This window comes from Panulirus ornatus, chromosome 55 (assembly GCF_036320965.1).
Source record: "Panulirus ornatus isolate Po-2019 chromosome 55, ASM3632096v1, whole genome shotgun sequence".
In the NCBI taxonomy this organism is placed as follows: Eukaryota; Metazoa; Arthropoda; class Malacostraca; order Decapoda; family Palinuridae; genus Panulirus; species Panulirus ornatus.
The window spans coordinates 21,834,453-21,855,945 of record NC_092278.1 but is presented as its reverse complement, the minus strand read 5'-3'; the positions used below and the strand labels follow the sequence as shown (position 1 = coordinate 21,855,945).

The following is a 21,493-nucleotide window of genomic DNA, read 5'->3' as shown; positions in this document are numbered from 1 at the left end:
GTATGATGGGCCTGGCTTCTGACCAAAGTTCTATCGATGAAGTCAGAGGCCAGGCAAAGGAGCCAAGACTTTCCGCTGTAGTACGTTGGGGGTTGAGCTATCGTACTCATGGGCCGGATTGTCGTACTCAGTAAGTCCAAAATAAAACTTTAAAACTCTCCCTCTTTTTCTCTAAGACAACTTACATTATTTTCGTCAAAGACTCGGAAGACAAGCGACGCGAACTTGGTGGGATCCCCTTGTGGGAAGAACTGTTTATAGATCTTGATGAAGCCCTGTAAAAGAAAGAGAAATGTTATGTTAGAGTCACAGTTGAACTATCTCCACGATGTTGCTCTCTCTCTCTCTCTCTCTCTCTCTCTCCACCAAAACCAAAGACCAACATAAGGAAAAACTGGCTATAATCATGGAGAAAAATATATAAAAAAAAAAATCTGTAAACACGTAAAAGTGTAAATTTTGAATGTTGATGGTTGTACAGCTGGTAAACATCTAATCAGAATTCTTCATACACAAGACTATTATCTGCAAATTCTCGTCTATTAAAATAAGGGAATATTTATTTATCAAATCTGCAAAATATTCTGGGGTGAAGTTTGTTCGAGCTGTAAATTACATTAAACATGTGGAAGAATCAAAGGTTTTAGGTGCTGGGGCAAAATAGTTGATTTGGAGTACTAATATATATATATATATATATATATATATATATATATATATATATATATATATATATATATATATATATATATATATATATACATATATATTGGCAAGATCAAAGAGGAGGTAAATAAATGGAGTTAGAAAAAAGAAAATAGACGGACAAGAGTGATAGATGAACAGATGGACAGACAGAGATTAATGAATATATGGGCACCTCGATACAGAGAGGGAGAGAGAGAGAGAGAGAGAGAGAGAGAGAGAGAGAGAGAGAGAGAGAGAGAGAGAGAGAGAGAGAGATTCCCAGTTATTTCACTATAAACAAGACTGAACTCTACTGTAAGACACGTAATTAACTGTACGGTCGACTGTCTGTTCCGGCAGAGTTTTGGAATAGAATATTTTTAAGCAGTATTTTTCCTCGACATTTTTTTTTTCAGGGGGCTGGTAGACAGAAATTTATTTACTGGTAATTTTCCTCCCACTTTCAGTGATGGAGAGGAAGCAACAAATGTTGAGATAAATGATGAAAAAGGAGCTTATGAAGGAGAACGTATGAATGATCATATAGATAACAAAAAATATACTCAATAGTGGAGTGGCCACACATATAATCTCCATGACATGCACACACACACACACACACACACACACACACACACACACACACACACACGGATACAAAGACTCACAGAAAAAAAGAATACACACATAAACAAATACATACATATATATACACCAACCGATGGAGTCGCATGAAAGCAGAAAATATCTTTCCACATAGTATACACGGTTTACTACACACACACACACACACACACACCTCATCGTAGAACATGAGTGAGAGTACGTGTGAGTACTGGTAACAGACGCAGAAGATAAGTCATAATGTGGAACCGTGAGTGCAAGATCTGTGTGAAAAAGATGATTTAGGAAGGCGAGGTGAACGATGGTGAAGATATGCTTCGGGAACACGGAGACAGGAGGCTTGACAGAGGTGAAGAAATGACTCAGGTAACATAAGCTGGTATGTTGATTTATTAAGAAGAGATTCATATGAAAGATATATATATATATATATATATATATATATATATATATATATATATATATATATATATATATATATAAAGTGTGGAGGAGCCTTAGGTGAGGAATTCTGAAACAAAGAATTTTTGAAAGAAGCGAAAAAAAATGTTGAGGTTTAGGGAAAATGTGAATAATTCAAATGCCTTTGATGACGACCATATAAGACCCTTAACAAAGACGGTACGACGACTGAACACGTCGGTACGACCATTGAGCACGACGGTACGACTACTGAACACGACGGTACGACCACTGAACACGACGGTTACAATTCTTGAGGATGGTTCACTGGCCTTTGACCTGATCTTTACGGTTAGGGCGAAAGGCCAAGACGATATTCCCAAGGGTCGTACCCTCATGCTCCAGGGTCGTGCCGACGTGCTCCAGGGTCGTACCGACGTGCTCCAAGGTCGTGCCGTCGTGCTCCAGGGTCGTACCGCCGTCGTGCTCCAAAGGGTTGGTACATTTCAGGAAAACCCTTCCTCCCTGTGAAGCCACCACACCAGGAGTAATCCTGCATGATATCTACCTCAAACTTCCATTAAATCCTGCATGACTTTTGGGCAAGTTGCATGTCGCCTGACCGACTCTCTCTCTCGTCCGCAGTTCACAATTCTTCGTCCACAGACGTGTAATGTATCCTCCCTCTCTCCTACAGTGCCCTGTTCCTTACTTTCCTTGGCTTCAGCAAGAGCCCCCATTCATCTCTCACTCTTACTCTACCCATTTCCTTGGCCTCAGAGGGAGGTACCCCACTCCCGGAACACAAGGGGTTCTGTGTGGTTAAAACACACGGTCGGTTCCAAACCTCAGTTACACAAGGACCTGACGTAGTGTCAGTATTATAAAAACACAAACTGATTCGACAGTCCACGTCCCACACACATACAAGCCTCGAGGTGGGATCGAACTAACATCTATACGTTCCGTTACCAGGTGCCTCAGCCACTCTGCCACAACCACCTCAAACAAAACGTAAACTTAAAAGATATTTTCAGTATCCTTCCATTGATGACCTTAAACGCCGTGAGAATGCCACTAATACGTGATAATAATCCTAATAGTTTAGCAACCTGGAGGGATGTTATCGTATGTTGATTAACATAACTTGCCTTCCTGCCACACGCAAGAGGTTTACATCCCAACCACTTTATCTATATAAATTCTATATTTCCCTATAACTGGACTCTATCTCCAACGGTCTGCCACAATGATTCTATGAATGTCTACAATGTATCCGTATTACTGTATCACTTTGTATCATTGTACCATACTAATGCGCAATACATAATGCTGTATTTAGTGTATTGCTTTTGTATCACGTGATAAGTTCTGCATCTGCATAATTGTATTATCTCTTTTTTCATGTGAATAACTGCATTACTGCAGTGATGTATCGAGATCCATCTAGCTCGTCTTGAATGAAATGAAATACTGTACTGCTGTATCACGGTATAAACATTAACGCTGTACCGTGTGTGTGTGTGTGTGTGTGTGTGTGAGAGAGAGAGAGAGAGAGAGAGAGAGAGAGAGAGAGAGAGAGAGAGAGAGAGAGAGAGAGAGAGAGAGAGTTATATAAGATTCACTAAAAAAAAAAAATGCTAGGAAATAACTCCGTCGTTTAAACAAACTCGATTCAGATACACGGAAAGAAACAAACCCATTTCACTCACCATCAAGTACTCTCTCTCTCTCTCTCTCTCTCTCTCTCTCTCTCTCTCTCTCTCTCAACCAAACCGGTCTGAAGAACTGAATCCCAAACGAGAGAATCCCTAACACGATTATCAAAATTTCATTTCGGGATCCAGAGGGGCGAGAATACAATATATATATATATATATATATATATATATATATATATATATATATATATATATATATATATATATATATATATATATATTCTACACCTAATAAAGAAAATAAGAAAGAAAATGGCATGTTACCATCGCGAGCCGGTGTGAGTGGAATTCCTTTCAAATAACAGGACACGCGCAGATCAAATACCCGATATTCGATATTCATCAGGTTATAAGGAATATTTTACGATGGAATATAATGCTAGGCGATAAAAAAAGAGAGAGAGAGTCGGGTAGAGATATTCATGAGCCTCCATGGTGTAGTGGTTTGCCTTACTGGCAAGGTGTGCCAACGGTCTTGCCGGGTTCGATTCTCGGACCGGGCATTCGGCTCACAGACAACCCTGCTCTTCATCCTCGCTATGGGGCAAGTCCATAAACAATCATCTGGATATATATATATATATATATATATATATATATATATATATATATATATATATATATATATATATATATATATCTTTCTTTCTTTCAAACTATTCGCCATTTCCCGCATTAGCGAGGTAGCGTTAAGAACAGAGGACTGGGCCTTTGAGGGAATACCCTCACCTGGCCCAATTCTCTGTTCCTTCTTTTGGAAAATTAAAAAAAAACGAGAGGGGAGGATTTCCAGCCCCCCGCTCCCTCCCCTTTTAGTCGCCTTCTACGACACGCAGGGAATACGTGGGAAGTATTCTTTCTCCCCTATCCCCAGGGATAAATATATATATATATATATATATATATATATATATATATATATATATATATATATATATATATATATATATATATATATATATATAACCTAATTAAGAATGCAAGGGGGGAAAAATGTGACTTCGTTTGTCACTTTGTAATTCAAAAACGAACACACAGCTAAGCTGTACTTTCCATAATTACATACTTTAATTTAGCGGCGTTTTTGGGAAGGGTTGAAAGGTCAAAGTTCACGGCGGCGTGTGTGTGTGTGTGAATGGGGTCTGAGGTGAGGTGGCATATCAAGAGAGGTTAGATGAGGTTGGCTGAGTTGAGAGGGGTTTGGAAACCTTATGAAATGAAATGCCACACACACCACTCTCTCTCTCTCTCTCTCTCTCTCTCTCTCTCTCTCTCTCTCTCTCCTTCCCCTACAGAACAAGCCATACCGTACTCCTATACAGCCAGTGAGGAGCTTTATTAAGACGCATTACTGCGATGACTGATGACTCGAGCAACATACAGAGGGATGGAGTGAGATCAATAAGGTTCAGTTGAGCCTCTTCAAGACTCACCCGAGATACACAAGTAAGGTTCCAGCAACACAAAAGACTATCAAAACAACAATAATAAAGTAAGTAGCCTTGTTGCCATGAAAGTCAAACCAGTAGTGTTCACCGATGTTCAGACTTATAAGTAAGATCAGTAAAGTGTAACGCACGACTAAAGCTTATAAGTAAGGCTAGTAAAGTGTGTTCTCAAGGACAAGGGGTCTTCAAAGTAAGGCTAATATAATCTTCAATACTACTGCCATCAATAAAGGCTCAGACAAGAGTAAGGTCACACTAGGGTCAAAAGAATGCGACATTAACCTTTTAAGTCTTAACAGTCTTTCAGCGGAGAGTCTGACTTAAGAAAAAAAAAAAAAGGATAAATTAACGAGTGGTGTCAAGGAAGTGTCAAAGAAAACAGAGGAATGTCAAAAAAATGTCAAAGAAAACAGAGGAACGTCAAAGAAATGTCAAAGAAAACAGTGGAATGTCCAAGAAATGTCACAGAAAACAGAGGAACGTCAAAGTAATGCCATAGACCCATCTCTTCCCTAACAGACCACTATGTCACTCTGTCCCTCGTCTATTACAGGCCACAGAGGCAGGAAATCCTACCTTAAACCAACAGAGACAGGCGAGGGGGGGGGGGGGGTGGTGGGGGGAGGGAGGGAGGGGGGACACCACCTCACCACACTCACATTCCAGTCACTCATTATGAGCCGGAGGCACGATCATGCCTCATTTATTTGTGGCAATTACGCTATTTTTGTGAAAAGCCTCGGGCGACCGTCGCCATGACGGGACACACACACAACACACACACACAGCCATTAACATAGGGAAAGTCAATGTCTTGGTGTAATTTGGGTCATTTGTGCCTCTCTTAAGATACCAGAGGAGCTACTGTTCAAATGCTTGGCTTAAGATACGTATATTGTATACACCTCACCACACTCACATTCCAGTCACTCATTATGAGCCGGAGGCACGATCATGCCTCATTTATTTGTGGCAATTACGCTATTTTTGTGAAAAGCCTCGGGCGACCGTCGCCATGACGGGACACACACACAACACACACACACAGCCATTAACATAGGGAAAGTCAATGTCTTGGTGTAATTTGGGTCATTTGTGCCTCTCTTAAGATACCAGAGGAGCTACTGTTCAAATGCTTGGCTTAAGATACGTATATTGTATACAGATACGCATATTGTATAAGTCTGTAAAGTACTTGTGTGTATGTGAGTTTGTCTGTCCATATGTATTTGTATAAGTGTATAAGTTTGTGCTTGTGAATGTATATGCACACACACATACATACACACACATGCATGCAGCCAACATTCATAAAGAAGATATAGTACTACTGTCATTAATGAAAAATAATAATATATCTCTTTAACAATAGTTAATTATGGAGTCAGTAATTAGAAATTCATAATAAACATAATCTGCCCCTATTTAGTTAGAAAAGAAATAATATGAAAATACACTTCAAGTTTACAACTGTCAATCACTAGTTTGTTTACAATCTCACAATGTCCTTGTGGACATCATCGACTAATATCAAAATAAACCATAAAACAAGTAATGATATAAACGTGTTAGTATCAAGGTAATATGTGTGAGTGTACATATATACATGTATACATCTTTTCTTTTTCTTTCAAGCTATTCGCCATTTCCCGCGTTAGCGAGGTAGCGTATACATGTATACATATATATATACTTCTCGTAAGTGTTTATTAAGTGGGAGTTGTGAGCCGTGTCATGCCCCAACTCCCTTTCTGAGTGCATGTGCTTAAAACCTCGTACACAATCCCAGACGTCCAGACCTGAGTGCATCCATCAACTCTGGGACATTAGCTTGAGTGGAGAGGACAGACGTGGGTAACACAGTCAATCCATTACGGCGCCCTTCACCCTTGCAATTAACCTCTGTCAACCCCAGCTCCTCCAAACCCCAGACCCAACTCAAAAGTCATTTGCCATCGGGCAAGAGGGAAGGAAAGATCCCAGTTTCTCCACTATTCTTCTTTTTTGTTTCACATTATTAACATCTCTCTTTACGATACTCCTCTCTATTTCATGGGCTGAAAATATCGTCCAAATCCTATGTGCCACTTTTTTTTCCCCCCCAAGAGTTGAGAAGATGTGATATTCATATAGTACTGTCTCTATTTCATGAACTTCAATTTTCCTGTGAGAGCAAGAGCGCAATTTCGAGATTTGTCGAGTTACGTCATGGTGAACATTTCTAAACAAATGATATGGTATCATAATGCGACATGTAAACGATACATTACGACAATATATAACGAACTGTGATGTATTGCCATGTTCTATAATGTTCACGAAGCAACGCTGGTATAAACTGCATGATCAACTGAACTTTTTTATAACAACAATAGAAAAAACACAATCCATGATTCAAACCGAATTAATAAAATTCCTAAAAACATCTTTCGCGAAATATGCAAGTGAACAAACTGCAAAAATATACAGAAATCATTAATCAACATTTAATTCTAGCCAATGATAATGGATGTCAGATGCAAATTACATAGTAATTAAATCTGATTGATAGATACGTCCTCCTAAAACGAATTTAGCAAATCCAGACGAAAAAAAAAGAAAAAAAATGGGGTGCAGGTTAGTTAGTTATTTCCAGCTAAATATCGTTCTGACGCAATGGTATATCAATATCTGCTTATCACTATATATATATATATATATATATATATATATATATATATATATATATATATATATATATATATATATACATATATATATATATATATATATATATATATATATATATATATATATATATATATATATATATATATATATATATATATATACACGTGATACAAAATCAGTCTAGCAATATCACACAGCATACAGAAAGCAGACAGAATTATCTTACCGTTTCGGTCAGTAGGCCATTCGGACAGTCTTTGAGGAATCCTTTGTGCCTGCGGAAGGTAAAATATAATAATATAATAAGCTGATAATAAAGATGTAACACAGAAAGTAACCTAAACATGACATTACTGAAAGCATTCTTGGGGGAATCATATTGGAAATTACATTAGTAGATCGTCTACTGGTGATGTATCTAACAGGTAACACTCATATTAGAAATTACATTAGTAGATCGTCTACTGGTGATGTATCTAACAGGTAACACTCATATTAGAAATTACATTAGTAGATCGTCTACTGGTGATGTATCTAACAGGTAACACGCTGAATAGCATTTCATCCACAAAGTAATCATATAAGTGAATCGTCTACCAATTACACTTGTTACAGATGACTCGTAATCACAAAATGATGTCAGCCTCACAGTCTAACGAGACACCACAACACAACCCATACCTAACAACACATCACGCGTCCGAATCTGTCCACATACTTTCTTTTCAATAAGCACACTTTATACCTGAAATCAGTGTAAGTATATTATTAAAACACATACAGACAGTCTTGAGGAATAAAAATCATAGACAGATATTACACTAAGATTTATCGAGATATAGAATGGAGCCAGCATGATTTCTGTCATCAATTCGTGGTATATGCACACAAGAACAGTCAGACTGAACACAGCAGGACCAGAAAAGACAATAAGATTCGCGTGTGTGTGTGTGTGTGTGTGTGTGTGTGTGAGAGAGAGAGAGAGAGAGAGAGAGAGAGAGAGAGAGAGAGAGAGAGAGAGAGAGAGAGAGAGAGCTATGCCCCACGCATCCACTGATCGACCAGCCCCAGTGGGGAGGACGAACACCTGGGTTGGATGCGAGCTACTAAGGACCGGGAATCGAACCCGGGACCGCTCGACTAAGATTGGTCAGCGGGGTCAACCAGACACATCAGTGTGGTCGTTACAATGCTTGGCCTTCGACCTTAAAGCAAACACCTTACCATTACTTAAACAAGTGCAGCATAAGTGACAAATGATCATAAGTGTATTAAGACGTTCTGGACATAAGTGTGGTAAAATAAAAAAGTGAGGTGAACCACTCGAATGGTTAAGTAGCGACGGTTTCCTAAAGTGCCCAGCGCGTCTCCTGCCTCAAACATAGCCACATAAAACATCAAACACATCTCAAGCGCCACTAAACCGTCTTTGAAAATTAAACTAGTTTATAAACCCACACACGAGTCGGTAAGATGCGAGGGGGAAAAAGACTGAAGAAAAAAAAAATCATATAAAGGAAGTATTCATGCATAAGAGAGTCATCCCTGCGTGTGGAAAACGGCACACGCACAGAAAACGGGATGAGAGGTCAGTGTCTGTAACAAAGGCAATTTGTTTGTTGTATTGTTTCCTGTGTGAATTGTCGTTCATCTGCGAGGTAAAGGCGTTGGTGAGGAACAATATGCCATGCCTTCATACAGGTCTCCTGTATTGTTACTGTTCTTCTTCCTTCACTGTTCTTTCTTTTCATTCATTACCATTACACATTCCTTTCTTTCCCTCGGTTTTTTTCTTCTCCTCCTCCTTCTCTACCATCCGTAATTTTTTCCCTTACCTCTCACTTACTTTCCCCACAATGGAGGGAATTTTTTCCCGGGAAAGGAAAGATTCTCCTGGAATTCCCAAGGGACTTTTAAAAAGCTGGCAACTTCAGCATCCTTTTCAAATAAACCTTTTTTTTTTTTTCTACGCTTTAAATCACATCACGTGGTTTTTTTTTTTTTATATAAACGCCATGAACAAGACGGTACGACCTTTTGAGCACGACGGTAGAAGCGTGCGGTCTTCTGAGCACGACGGTACGACCCTTGGCCCTGATGATGACGTGACCTTTGACCTGATATGGAGGTCAGGGAGACCGATGTGCGCCGAGACTGACATAGAAGACAGGTCAATTCCTCAGGGGGTTGGATTGTATAATGGTAAATCTATGGGGTGTGGGGGTGTGGTTAATGGAAGGGTTGATTCTGTCCCATTAGAAACCCCACGACATGATTAGAAACCCCGGGATATAAGAAACCACAAGACGATTACTAAACCCAAAATATTATTAGAAACCCAAAATATTTTTAGAAACCACCACGTCATAAGAAACCCCAAGACATGGACAGAAACCTAAAGACATGATTTGGTACCCCAAGAAATGATTAGAAACCCCCAAGATATAAGAAACCCCAAGACATAATAAGAAACCCCCAAGATATGATTCGAAACCCCAAGATATGATTCGAAACCCCAAGATATGATTAGACCCCCCTAAGACATTATGAGACCCTCCCTCCCCCCCAGGACATGATTAAAGGAAAATATAGACGAAGATGATCAAAGGTCAGATGTGTAGGGCATCAGGTCGGAGGTCGGGAGAGATTGGCAGGGGGGGGTTGGTTGATTAGCTAATCTGTAGGCCACTGTGGTCTCCACAAGCTGTCGTGTGTGTGTGTGTGTGTGTGTGTGTGTGTGTAATTATCCATCAGTAATCACCTCTTTGTACTGTACTAGGCTGGAGCTCGACACCAATGGGGTCCCCCCTGTCTGTCGAACGTGTACACACCAGTGTGGTGTCCACACTGACAATGTTCATGGCTCAGTCTATCCCATTCATCCGTCACTACCTGTACTACACTAGCACTTCTCTATGTCTGTTATCACAAGGTTCATCCTTGGGTTCATGTTATGACCTCTGGTGGTTCTGTCTTCGTATTATTCAAAGAAGTGTTCACTGATCACGTCGACTTGGTCGACAAATCTTATGGCTTATGATCAAATTACGACTCACTCTTTCTTTTTTTTCTCCTGGTGCACACACGTATGGCCCCCTTTTCTGACCCCTCCCTCCCTGTACCTCAGCTCTCTTGATTCTTTAACTATCATCGTCTTCCTCCTCTGGACCTTCTCTATCAACTCTTATGTGGCTTCTCTGGGCGACCAAATCTGAGAAACACAGTCGAAGTTTTTTTAGGCCTGGCGTAGGATATGAACCAGCTCGGTGAATATCCTCACGTCATACATAGACTTGGACGCTATTTGTAGTATCAGCCAGCAGAGAGTCTTGTCTCCTGAGCAATTCTCGCAGCGTGAGGCTTTGATGACACGCGAGGGACAACGTCGACTCGCGAGTCCCCCTCTCTCTCACACACACACACACACAGAAGGATCCCTAAGATTATACTTCCGGCCACATTATATTCAGTTCCAGGTCTTTCCCTCACCGTCCACCGATCCCTGTCTGCGACGGGGATACGTTCCGTCCACAACGTTTATTTCCTGAGCTTTTAAGAAAGTCTTCACCATAAATTACTTCGTCTCTCGGGGACGTCACCCTACGAGCGAGGTACCCAAGCGATGGGGTCTGTATTTTAGGGATAAATTCACCCGTTTTTACCCCTCAGATTTCTGAGAATCTTATGAGAGAGAGAGAGAGAGAAAAAAAGTCCTTTTTTTCCCCCCTTTTTAAACCATCACTTTCGTGAGGCTTTTATGAGAAAAATTCACTCACTTTTTGCCGTCTCTTTTCTGAGGCTTATGAGAGTGTGGGATGGCATTCATTTCATCCCTGTTATCATCCCAGCAACACATCCCCTAGACTGGCTTTGTCTTCCTGCTACACTGATGGCTTCTGGTGTTCCTCATGCCCACGTCTCCACGTCATATGCCGTTCCTTGGGTCCACGTCTCCACTGCTCCTTATGTCCACGTCTCCACTGCTCCTTACGTCCACGTCTTGTACAGTTCCTTACGTCCACGCCCTCTGCCGTTCCTTATGTCCACGCCTCTACTGCTCCTTACCGTCCACGTCTTCTACAGTTCCTTACGTCCACGTCCTCTGGCGTTCCTTATGACCACGTCTTCTCCTGTTCCTTCCAGCCACGTCTCGTTCCTCCTCTGTTCCACACCTTGTGTGAAAAAAAATCCTCCCAAGTTTATTTGACATCTTCTCTTTCTCTTCTTTGTATTGGAGATGATTTTTACTCCACTATTTTGCCTTCTGACACGACATGGGATACGTAGATTTTTTTTCTCCTATTCCGCTGCAACTTATTTCGAATGATGTGTCATCCATCTCAGTACAAACTTTGGGTCGTGTGTCTCCCATCTTCCTAACAAAAAAAGTTCCTAGGCTCTTGTCTCTTCCATCTAACTAACAAAAGACCTTAATCCCCATATTCCCTAACTTATAAACAAACAGACCTTAACCCTCGACCTTATTCTCCAGTCTTGCCACTGCAACAAGAGTTTGGACTAACAATAATATCATTAAAAACAAAAGCGACGGGAAATTTGACCCTGAAATCCACCAATCTTGTTAACAGAATCATTTCTGTTCTCCTCCTCAGCTGACGGGCCAATACCTTGCTTGGTGGACTGTAAGAAACCATTTGAACATCCCTGGCCAACCTAGAAAAAGAAAATTTCTTTCAAGTTCTTTTTTATCGAACCCACCTACCCACACACACACACACACACATATAGAGAGCAACAGTCAAAGCAATTTCACCTCACAGGTCCTCCCCACTTGTCTGTGTCAAGCTGCACTTCCATGTCCACTCCTCACTCCCACTCACCACTCTCACACACGACATTTTCCTCTCACTCCCTCTCACAGGGGCGCGCGTCCAACACTGAACAGGAAAATGTATGTGTGTGTGCATGTGTGTGTGTGTTTTATTCCTTTCATTCAACAATTTACACAGCGCATCTATCAATTTCCCTACACCCTAAAGCTCTAACTAATCCTCAACTACCTTTCATCTTCACAATTTTAGTAATTTCAAGACGTCTTGTCTCTCTTCTAACCTCCTCAACAATTCCTCTCTAACCCCAATCTAATTTCTTGAAGAAAGAGTCACCCCTTTTCTTCACCCTTTTCAATAATTTTCCGTTCGTATGGTTACGAATAACAAATCGCGTTCTGTTCTCATTATAATCCTATTCTGGTATCAATTTACCTTCTTCAAGCCCCCTTCTAGGCCAATATTTGATGCTAATCCTTTAAACTAATCAGATCAAACAGTCTTAACTGTCAAAATACCACGTACAAACTATCACACGAACGAAACATCCATCTGTTTCGTTCAAATCATCACTGATTCGTAGCGATACGGACAATGTTTCGAAGCCATTCGAATGGAGTATGACACTCCCATGAAATTCATGCTGTCTGACTCAGTAAATATAACTCCAAGAGAATTCAACCAACACCATTCTAAATCAAAGTGGATGTGGATATCTTAGATCTAAACACAAAAATCAAAGCTTCAAAATCTGGCTCAGGGCTTCAAATATGCCTTAGGGCTTTGAGATGTGCTTCAAGGCTCTGAAATCTGGTTGTAGATTTTGAAATCTGATTGAGTATACACGAAATTAGGAATAGGTATTTTAGATTTAGACAATATGACCAGAGCTTAAAAGATCAACTTCAGGACTTCTAATGAATTTGCCTCAGGATTCTGGCATAGAATTCAGGGTTTCAAAATCTAGTTCAAAGTTTTAAAATCTACTTGAATCCTTCTAATCATAGTTCAGGGCTTCAAAAACCTTCTTCAAGGCTTCGGAATCTAGTTCGGGGGCTTCGGAATTTAGTTCGGGGCTTCAAAATATCTCTGAGAGTCCTTCAACCTGCAACATAAACATAGCTGAAGGCCAGAGACTGTATATCATTGGTCCAGAGCTCCCGGCTGAAGGCCAGAGACTGTATATCATTGGTCCAGAGCTCCCGGCTGAAGGCCAGAGACTGTATATCATTGGTCCAGAGCTCCCGGCTGAAGACTCGGTTTTCTCTCAAATCCGTGGTCGTTTTCACAAGGAGGAATGTGTTGCTTACGAATCCACAAGCGGATTGTATCGCCATGAGAACCTTCTGAAAATTGCCAGATCAACGAGCTTTTAATGCAATATTCTTCTAAGAAAACTATTTCAAATTTGTTACGTTAATGATTGAAAAAACACGCGACATTTATCAAAGTTCAAGGCGTCTATTATGAGACATTTAACGTTGAATGAGTTTACTGCAACACATTTGAAGTTCCATGAGTATATTTTTCTTACACAGGAGCCATAATTCTTCTTAATCGGGAGCTGACAAAGGAACTGTGGCTATCATTAATATGCTATAAACCTTTTTAGTAATTGTATACCCATTCCCTGAACGGCAATTAGCATATCTTAAAAATCTCGTTAGGCTAACATGTTGTGAAATATAGCAGGAACAAGTTGTGGAAGACTATAACTCACACTGGAGGGAAAAAAGAAATCTTATAAAACTTCCTTAATTACGAGACAAAACTTCGTACGATTTCCTTCGTTGAATATTAAAGTGATTTCGACCTACAATATTTTGTTTTCTAATGTATGTCCTGATTTCATTTTCGTGTATTTCTTGAGCCAATCTCTCTATTTCGATTATCTTAATGATCTCATAATTTTTTTTCTTTTTTTTTGCGCTATCCAAAGTCAGCTATTATATCTACAGTATATAATACAAGTAATTACTTATTCATACCCTAGACATCTAGAATATTTTCAAAGTAAATCTTGAAAACACCTTCACGAGAATGATACAAATACACATTGAAGAAACATACTTCCAAAAACTCTGTTGGAATATCTGATACTTGAAAACATGCCAGAATATCAAGCATATAATGTAGTGTTGTCATCCATGATATTACGGTTTTCGAATCTTGCATGATGTAATCACACTCACACAGACACAAATGGTCGCTGCAATTACCTCATTAATAACCGGGCAGTAACCCCATGTGACCTTATGTGACATACGGGGGTCACTACCCACGTCAGACACCAGCAGCAGCAGGAGGTGGACACGGTCGACCTTAAACGGAAAAATGACCCACCTCATTTGTCCTCTCCCTGACGAACGGTCTATGTACAATTCCCATGGGTCATTGTCATCTCGTGGGAGTGTCTTCATTACAGTAGTGCCACCCTGACAATGGCATGGCCTCACTACACATAAACAGCCTTTAACAGCCACCTTAGTCGATCGAACGGTCACTCAGTCTCAGGTCACAAGGGCGCCATTGGGGGCCCTGAATAGCCGCCGAGAGGTGACTCCAGGCCCCAAGAACCACTGGGGCGTCCCCCACCGTCAGGGGTAATGGACCACGTAACCCCTGAATTATCACCCCCCATTTCAGCAGGGCTCTTGGGGTACCTTATTACTCCCACGGGCACCTCCAGCAGGAACTACGTGTGACGTCGTTAACCACCGGTAGTCTACCGCGGTTCCTGCAACATCTCGGCAGCTCTGCAGGACGATCCAGTCATGTTAACCGCCGTAGACACTACGATCTATGGAACCTGAACTGCCTCCCATCTGACCTACCAGCATCAAGCTACAGGACCCTCGGTGTTTCCACTTCCCTTCCGGTGCATAACTCTGGGATCCCTGACACGCCACCTCTCCTGCAGCTGCTCCACGAGACCCAGTAATATCAAATCTGTACTTAAGGCACTGTTGTTGTTAATCGTATTTCCACATAATACCCAGGTATCATCTCACACTGAAAATGAACAACTATATCCAACATATGTAAAGGTCTTTTAAAAATTACGAAAACTGGACTGTTAAAAACCAATCATTTAACAACCCTCGAGAATCAATAAAATCTTTAAAATAGCGTTTCATTCACGCTATTATCATAAAACGTAAAAAATCTAATAATTGAAAAAAAAAATATCATTTACATTAGCTTTTTAAAACTTTACGAAGACTGAAGTGTGGGAGGTCTTATATAAACTGTTCCTAAAAGTTTACGTAAAAAAAAATGACTGAGTAAAAACGCATCTTTAATGCAAAAGTGTTTTTAAAACTCTAACGATTTTTCTTTTTTCTCGTCCAGCAGGAGAGAGCTGGCGAGCAAGGGCGGGAACATGTTTGTCTCAGTCAAACACTTGAGCTTCACTCAGGACCCAGGCCTGTAGCTGACCTTCTATATCTCCGGTGTTTGCAGGCTCTCGGCTTTGTTTACACTTGAAGGTGTTTGCATGACCCCGATAAACTCTGCGCAAAAACCATGTCAAAAAAAAAAAAGAGAAAAAAAGCGTGTTTACGTTTTCTGTGCCTATTTGATCCAAACAATACTGCAATTCAAGCTGATATTTAATGAACGATTTATCTGTATCTGAAAATATTTGCTTAATTAAAGCTCTAACATAAAAAATACTATATTAAATCATATCACAAGAGCGGAGCAGTACGTGCCAAAGTCACAGTTACAAGGAAAAAATTACATAAATTTGAAAGACTCTTGATACTCCCCGAAACTCAAGATTTCCCGTTTTCTAATGAAGTATTTGTGTTGAGCGGAAGACTAAAGTCTGCAGCCTCCACCGCCGCTCTGACCTGCGCCGCTGTCTTGATGTGAACGCGACTGGACTTCTTAACTCTTCTCTCTCTCTCTCTCTCTTTTGTTGTTGTGGTGGTGGTATGAAAAGGTAATTTTTTTTTGTTGGTGGTTAAAGGCGTACACCATCACAGAAAACTGTGTGTGTGTGTGTGCGCCCGAACACACTTTTATTTACAGGCTCCGTCATCGGCGTAAACAAGACCTGATCACGTAAAACAAACCCACTCGAATTTACAGTATTGAGATAATTCGTTTAAAAAAAAAGGTGGGGGACCTGGTTTCGCTTGAAGCACTGCTATTAATGGTGTAAACACAATGGCTCTTGTCCACAACGTTATCAGTCTCATTCTGGCCTTTCATATTATAGTATAAAGCGTACAAACAAATGTTTGTTTCATTAGCGTTATTATGACCAGTACAAAAAAACGCACACAGACCGCTATTCATACGGCAAATAAATGAATAAATAAATCTTCATGGATACCAAATGAGCCTAAAAATGTATTCAGTTCTCACAGGACAAGATTTTCGACGCGAAAATTAAGCACGGTTTAAAAGTTTATATATATATATATATATATATATATATATATATATATATATATATATATATATATATATATATATATATATATATATCGACCATCCGGTAATCATTTTATCCTAGTGTTGGTAAAGCCCATTTCAGGTCAGTTTACAATGGATTATCGACCTCTGTCATTTGGGAGTTTTTAATCATTTTTTTCTTCGCCAATAAAAAAAAGAAAACAAAATTGTCACAGTGATAAATTTACATCCCGGAATTGTAAATAATGAGAATAAACAGGCAGAGTGAATAATGAATGGGTGCAAAATATGGACTGGCATCATAAATCAGAACACAGTTGGGATTGTAATGAGAAATACAGAGACAAATTAATGAACCTGCTTGAGCATAATGGCTCAGTGATTGGGATTGTAATTGGGACTGAAATTGGGCTTATAATTGGGGCTGCACTTGGGACTGTAATGATGGGTTGGCAACCCAACCCCAGTCACCCTGATTATAGTTCTGAAACAAGTGTCAATAATGTTGGTTTTACAAGGGCCCGGCATGGGACTCTCGTCCATAATGATGCCAGGTGTGGGGCTGGATCAAACTGCCTATCAATCATGGCTGCTTAACACCATGGCCTCCTGTGTGTATGTGTGATTACATATATGCCATTAACTATTTCTACTGTATGAGAGGGTCTACACTCGTGAGGGGGCCCCCATTTCCTGAACTTTCTCCACTCTCATACAACCTACATCAAACGCCTGCATGTTGGCCATATTCGTAACTCTCACATATCAGTAGATTCCACTCGTCTATCGTTCCTGAACTACAATTGTAGTTCTCTGTCGGCAGACAGTCTGCCTCCTAGACTTCATCTACTGAGCGAGTCTGGCTACAGGTCAGGCACAATATCCAACCCCTCACGTAACTACCTCTCTCATTCTCTCTCTCTCTGGCCCAACACATATACACTCCTGCAAGATATTTCTTCCCGATACATAATAATTATATTTAACCCTTCTCTCCTTCGCGACCCATCCTTTTCACACTGACTCGGGGTTGAATGTCATGATCTTTGGAGTGTGTCTATGTCCCCTTGCACGTTCATGCAGTCTCTCCCCACGCTCATCAATTTTTCCCTCCCACTCTTCCCTCATGACCTTAACATCGTCCACAAACATCTTCAGGAGGTCAGGTCATACTAAACCTTATGTAGTTATTCCAGGACGATCAGAGGACGTTGTACTTACCACTGTTTGATCTCTTTGTCGGTAACTGCATGAAAAAAAAGAAGGTAAACAAAATTAGTATGTAAATAACATGATACAAAAATATTTCTAGAACATCTAAAAAAAAAAATTAATATATATATATATATATATATGGCCAGAGCCCCTTGGGTGATGGGAGTTTCATCCTGTGTCCATAGCTCCACGGGTGATGTCAAATGAATGTTCCAGCAGATCAACCTGCAATAATTAACTTTCCTGGCACAGTTTTATTCGTGAAATTGGAGATTTATATTATAAAAGGTGCAAGTACCGTGGAACTGACAAGTATGGGAGAAGTTCAAGTTATGGAACATCTGTGAAAACTAGATGAAGTTCAGTAAGAGAGCTGCTTGTGTCGTTTATATGACTTCCTTTTTTTTTTTTAGAAACAGGATTTTAGTTGTATATATACTTTCATTCAGTGTTTAATTATTTTGACATTTTTTTGGCTTTAGTATTTCGCCAACTCAGATAATTCGTTTACAGATAATGTTGAGAAAGGAACAATTACTTGTTCCATAATGCATCAAATGCCATCTTTGGCAAATGACTTCTTTACAATTATTACCCATCTTGAGCACTGAAGATCAGTTAATCCCATTATTTTCCTTACAAGATAGGGAAGTTGTTCTGCATGTGGTACACAAATTTTTTTTCGTTTCATTGTCAAAAATTGACATGTCTTCATTGTGCTCTGTGTTTTTAGAATATATATATATATATATATATATATATATATATATATATATATATATATATATATATATATATATATATATATATATATTTTCTTGTCTTTGCATCGTATTTACTGAGTATGTATCTTTAATTGAGAGCATTATTATATATTTTCCATGATTATTTCAAGTATAGAAGTGTTTCAATATCTCATCTTTCAGTTTTGAAAGAAAAAGTTTTTGGAGCTAAAAAATACCCTGAACTATTACCTTGAATTTTTGGCATTTTTCTCAGAAAAATGGATTTCCTTCAAGACCTCATTATAATTAGTATTTTTCATACTGAATACAAATCTGGTTTTGAAATAACGTTTAGTCATCTTTATGACATTCAATTGAGCTCTTAAATGAAGTAAATTTCAAAATATTTTATGCTCCTTTTCGTCATATTTCCTGGGAATGTGTAAGTAACCGGGAGCATTATGATATATTTTCCATGATTATTTCAAGTATAGAAATGTTTGAATATTTTATATTTCAATTTTAGAAGAAAAAGTTTTTGGAGCCAAAAAATACCCTGAAGTGTTACCTTGAATTTTTGGCATTTTTCTCAGAAAATGGATTTCCTTCAAAACCTCATTATAATTAGTATTTTTCATACTGAATACAAATCTGGATTTAAAATGATGTTTAGTCATCTTTATGGCATTCAATTGAGCTCTTAATTGAAGTGAATTTCAAAATATTTTATGCTCCTTTTCGTCATATTTCCTGGGGATGTATCAGTAACCAAGAGCATTATTATATATTTTCCATGATTATTTCATGTATAGAAGTGTTTCAATATCTTATCTTTCAATTTTGAAAGAAAAAGTTTTTGGAGCTAAAAAATACCCTGAACTATTACCTTGATTTTTTGGCATTTTTCTCAGAAAAATGGATTTCCTTCAAAACCTCATTATAATTAGTATTTTTCATACTGAATGCAAATCTGGTTTTAAAATAGCGTTTAGTCATCTTTATGACATTCAATTGAGCTCTTAAATGAACTGAATTTCAAAATAATTTATGCTCCTTTTCATCATATTTCCTTGGGATGTATCAGTAACCGAGAGCATTATGATATATTTTCCATGATTATTTCAAGTATAGAAGTGTTTGAATATTTTATATTTCAATTTTGGAAGAAAAAGTTTTTAGAGCCAAAAACTTTCTCAGAAAAATGGATTTCCTTCAAAACCTCATTATAATTAGTATTTTTCATACTGAATACAAATCTGGATTTAAAATAATGTTTACTCATCTTTATGGCATTCAATTGAGCTTTTAAATGAAGTGAATTTCAAAATATTTTATGCTCCTTTTCGTCATATATCCTGGGGATGTATCAGTAACCAAGAGCATTTTTATATATTTTCCATGATTATTTTAAGTATAGAAATGTATAGAAGTATCCCTAGGGATAGGGGAGAAAGAATACTTCCCACGTATTCCCTGCGTGTCGTAGAAGGCGACTAAAAGGGGAAGGAGCGGGGGGCTGGAAATCCTCCCCTCTCGTTTTTTTTTAATTTTCCAAAAGAAGGAACAGAGAATGAGGCCAGGTGAGGATATTCCCTCAGAGGCCCAGTCCTCTGTTCTTAACGCTACCTTGCTAACGCGGGAAATGGCGAATAGTATGAAAATATATATATATATATATCTCATTACGTTGTGTTGTACTATAGGCTCTTGAATTATCACTATTTTAGTGTTACGTAGCTTTTAGAATATATATATATATATATATATATATATATATATATATATATATATATATATATATATATATATATATATATATATATCTTTTTTTCTTTCAAACTATTCGCCATTTCCCGCATTAGCGAGGTAGCGTTAAGAACAGAGGACTGGGCCTTTGAGGGAACACCCTCACCTGGCCCAATTCTCTGTTCCTTCTTTTGGAAAATTAAAAGAAAAAAAAAAAAAAAAAAATATATATATATATATATATATATATATATATATATATATATATATATATATATATATATATTATCATGGGGATAGGGATTAAGAATACTTCCCACGTATTCCCTGCGTGTCGTCGAAGGCGACTAAAAGGGGAGGGAGCGGGGGGCTGGAAATCCTCCCCTCGTTTTTTTTTTTTTTTCCAAAAGAAGGAACAGAGGGGGCCAGGTGAGGATATTCCAAAAAAGGCCCAGTCCTCTGTTCTTAACGCTACCTCGCTAATGCGGGAAATGGCGAATAGTTTAAAAGAAAGAAGATATATATATATATATATATATATATATATATATATATATATATATATATATATATATATATATATATATATATATATATATATATATTTTTTTTTCTTTTCTTTCATACTATTCGCCATTTCCCGCATTAGCGAGGTAGCGTTGAGAACAGAGGACTGGGCCCTTGAGGGAATATCCTCACCTGGGCCCCTTCTCTGTTCCCTCTTTTGGAAAATTAAAAAAAAAAAAAAAAAAAGTGAGAGGGGAGGATTTCCAGCCCCCCGCTCCCTCCCCTTTTAGTCGCCTTCTACGACACGCAGGGAATACGTGGGAAGTATTCTTTCTCCCCTATCCCCAGGGATATATATATATATATATATATATATATATATATATATATATATATATATATATATATATATATATATATATATATTTCTTGTCTTTGCATCGTATTTACTGAGTATGTATCTTTGAGAGCATTATTATATATTTTCCATGATTATTTCAAGTATAGAAGTGTTTCAATATCTCATCTTTCAG

At 38.7% G+C, this 21,493-nt stretch overlaps 1 protein-coding gene across 2 annotated transcripts in view; it reads right to left on the bottom strand.

Annotated features, from left to right (window-relative positions):
* Positions 1 to 21,493, bottom strand: part of LOC139765533 (frequenin-1) — a 163,851-nt gene that overhangs the window by 21,288 nt on the left and 121,070 nt on the right. For both annotated transcript variants that reach the window (XM_071693056.1, XM_071693055.1), the window contains exons 2-4: positions 17,989 to 18,013; positions 7,779 to 7,827; positions 186 to 275 (exon numbers count right to left, since the gene is read on the bottom strand). In XM_071693056.1, the coding sequence (XP_071549157.1) occupies positions 186 to 275; positions 7,779 to 7,827; positions 17,989 to 18,013 (164 nt within the window). The remainder of the gene's footprint in view (positions 1 to 185; positions 276 to 7,778; positions 7,828 to 17,988; positions 18,014 to 21,493) is intronic.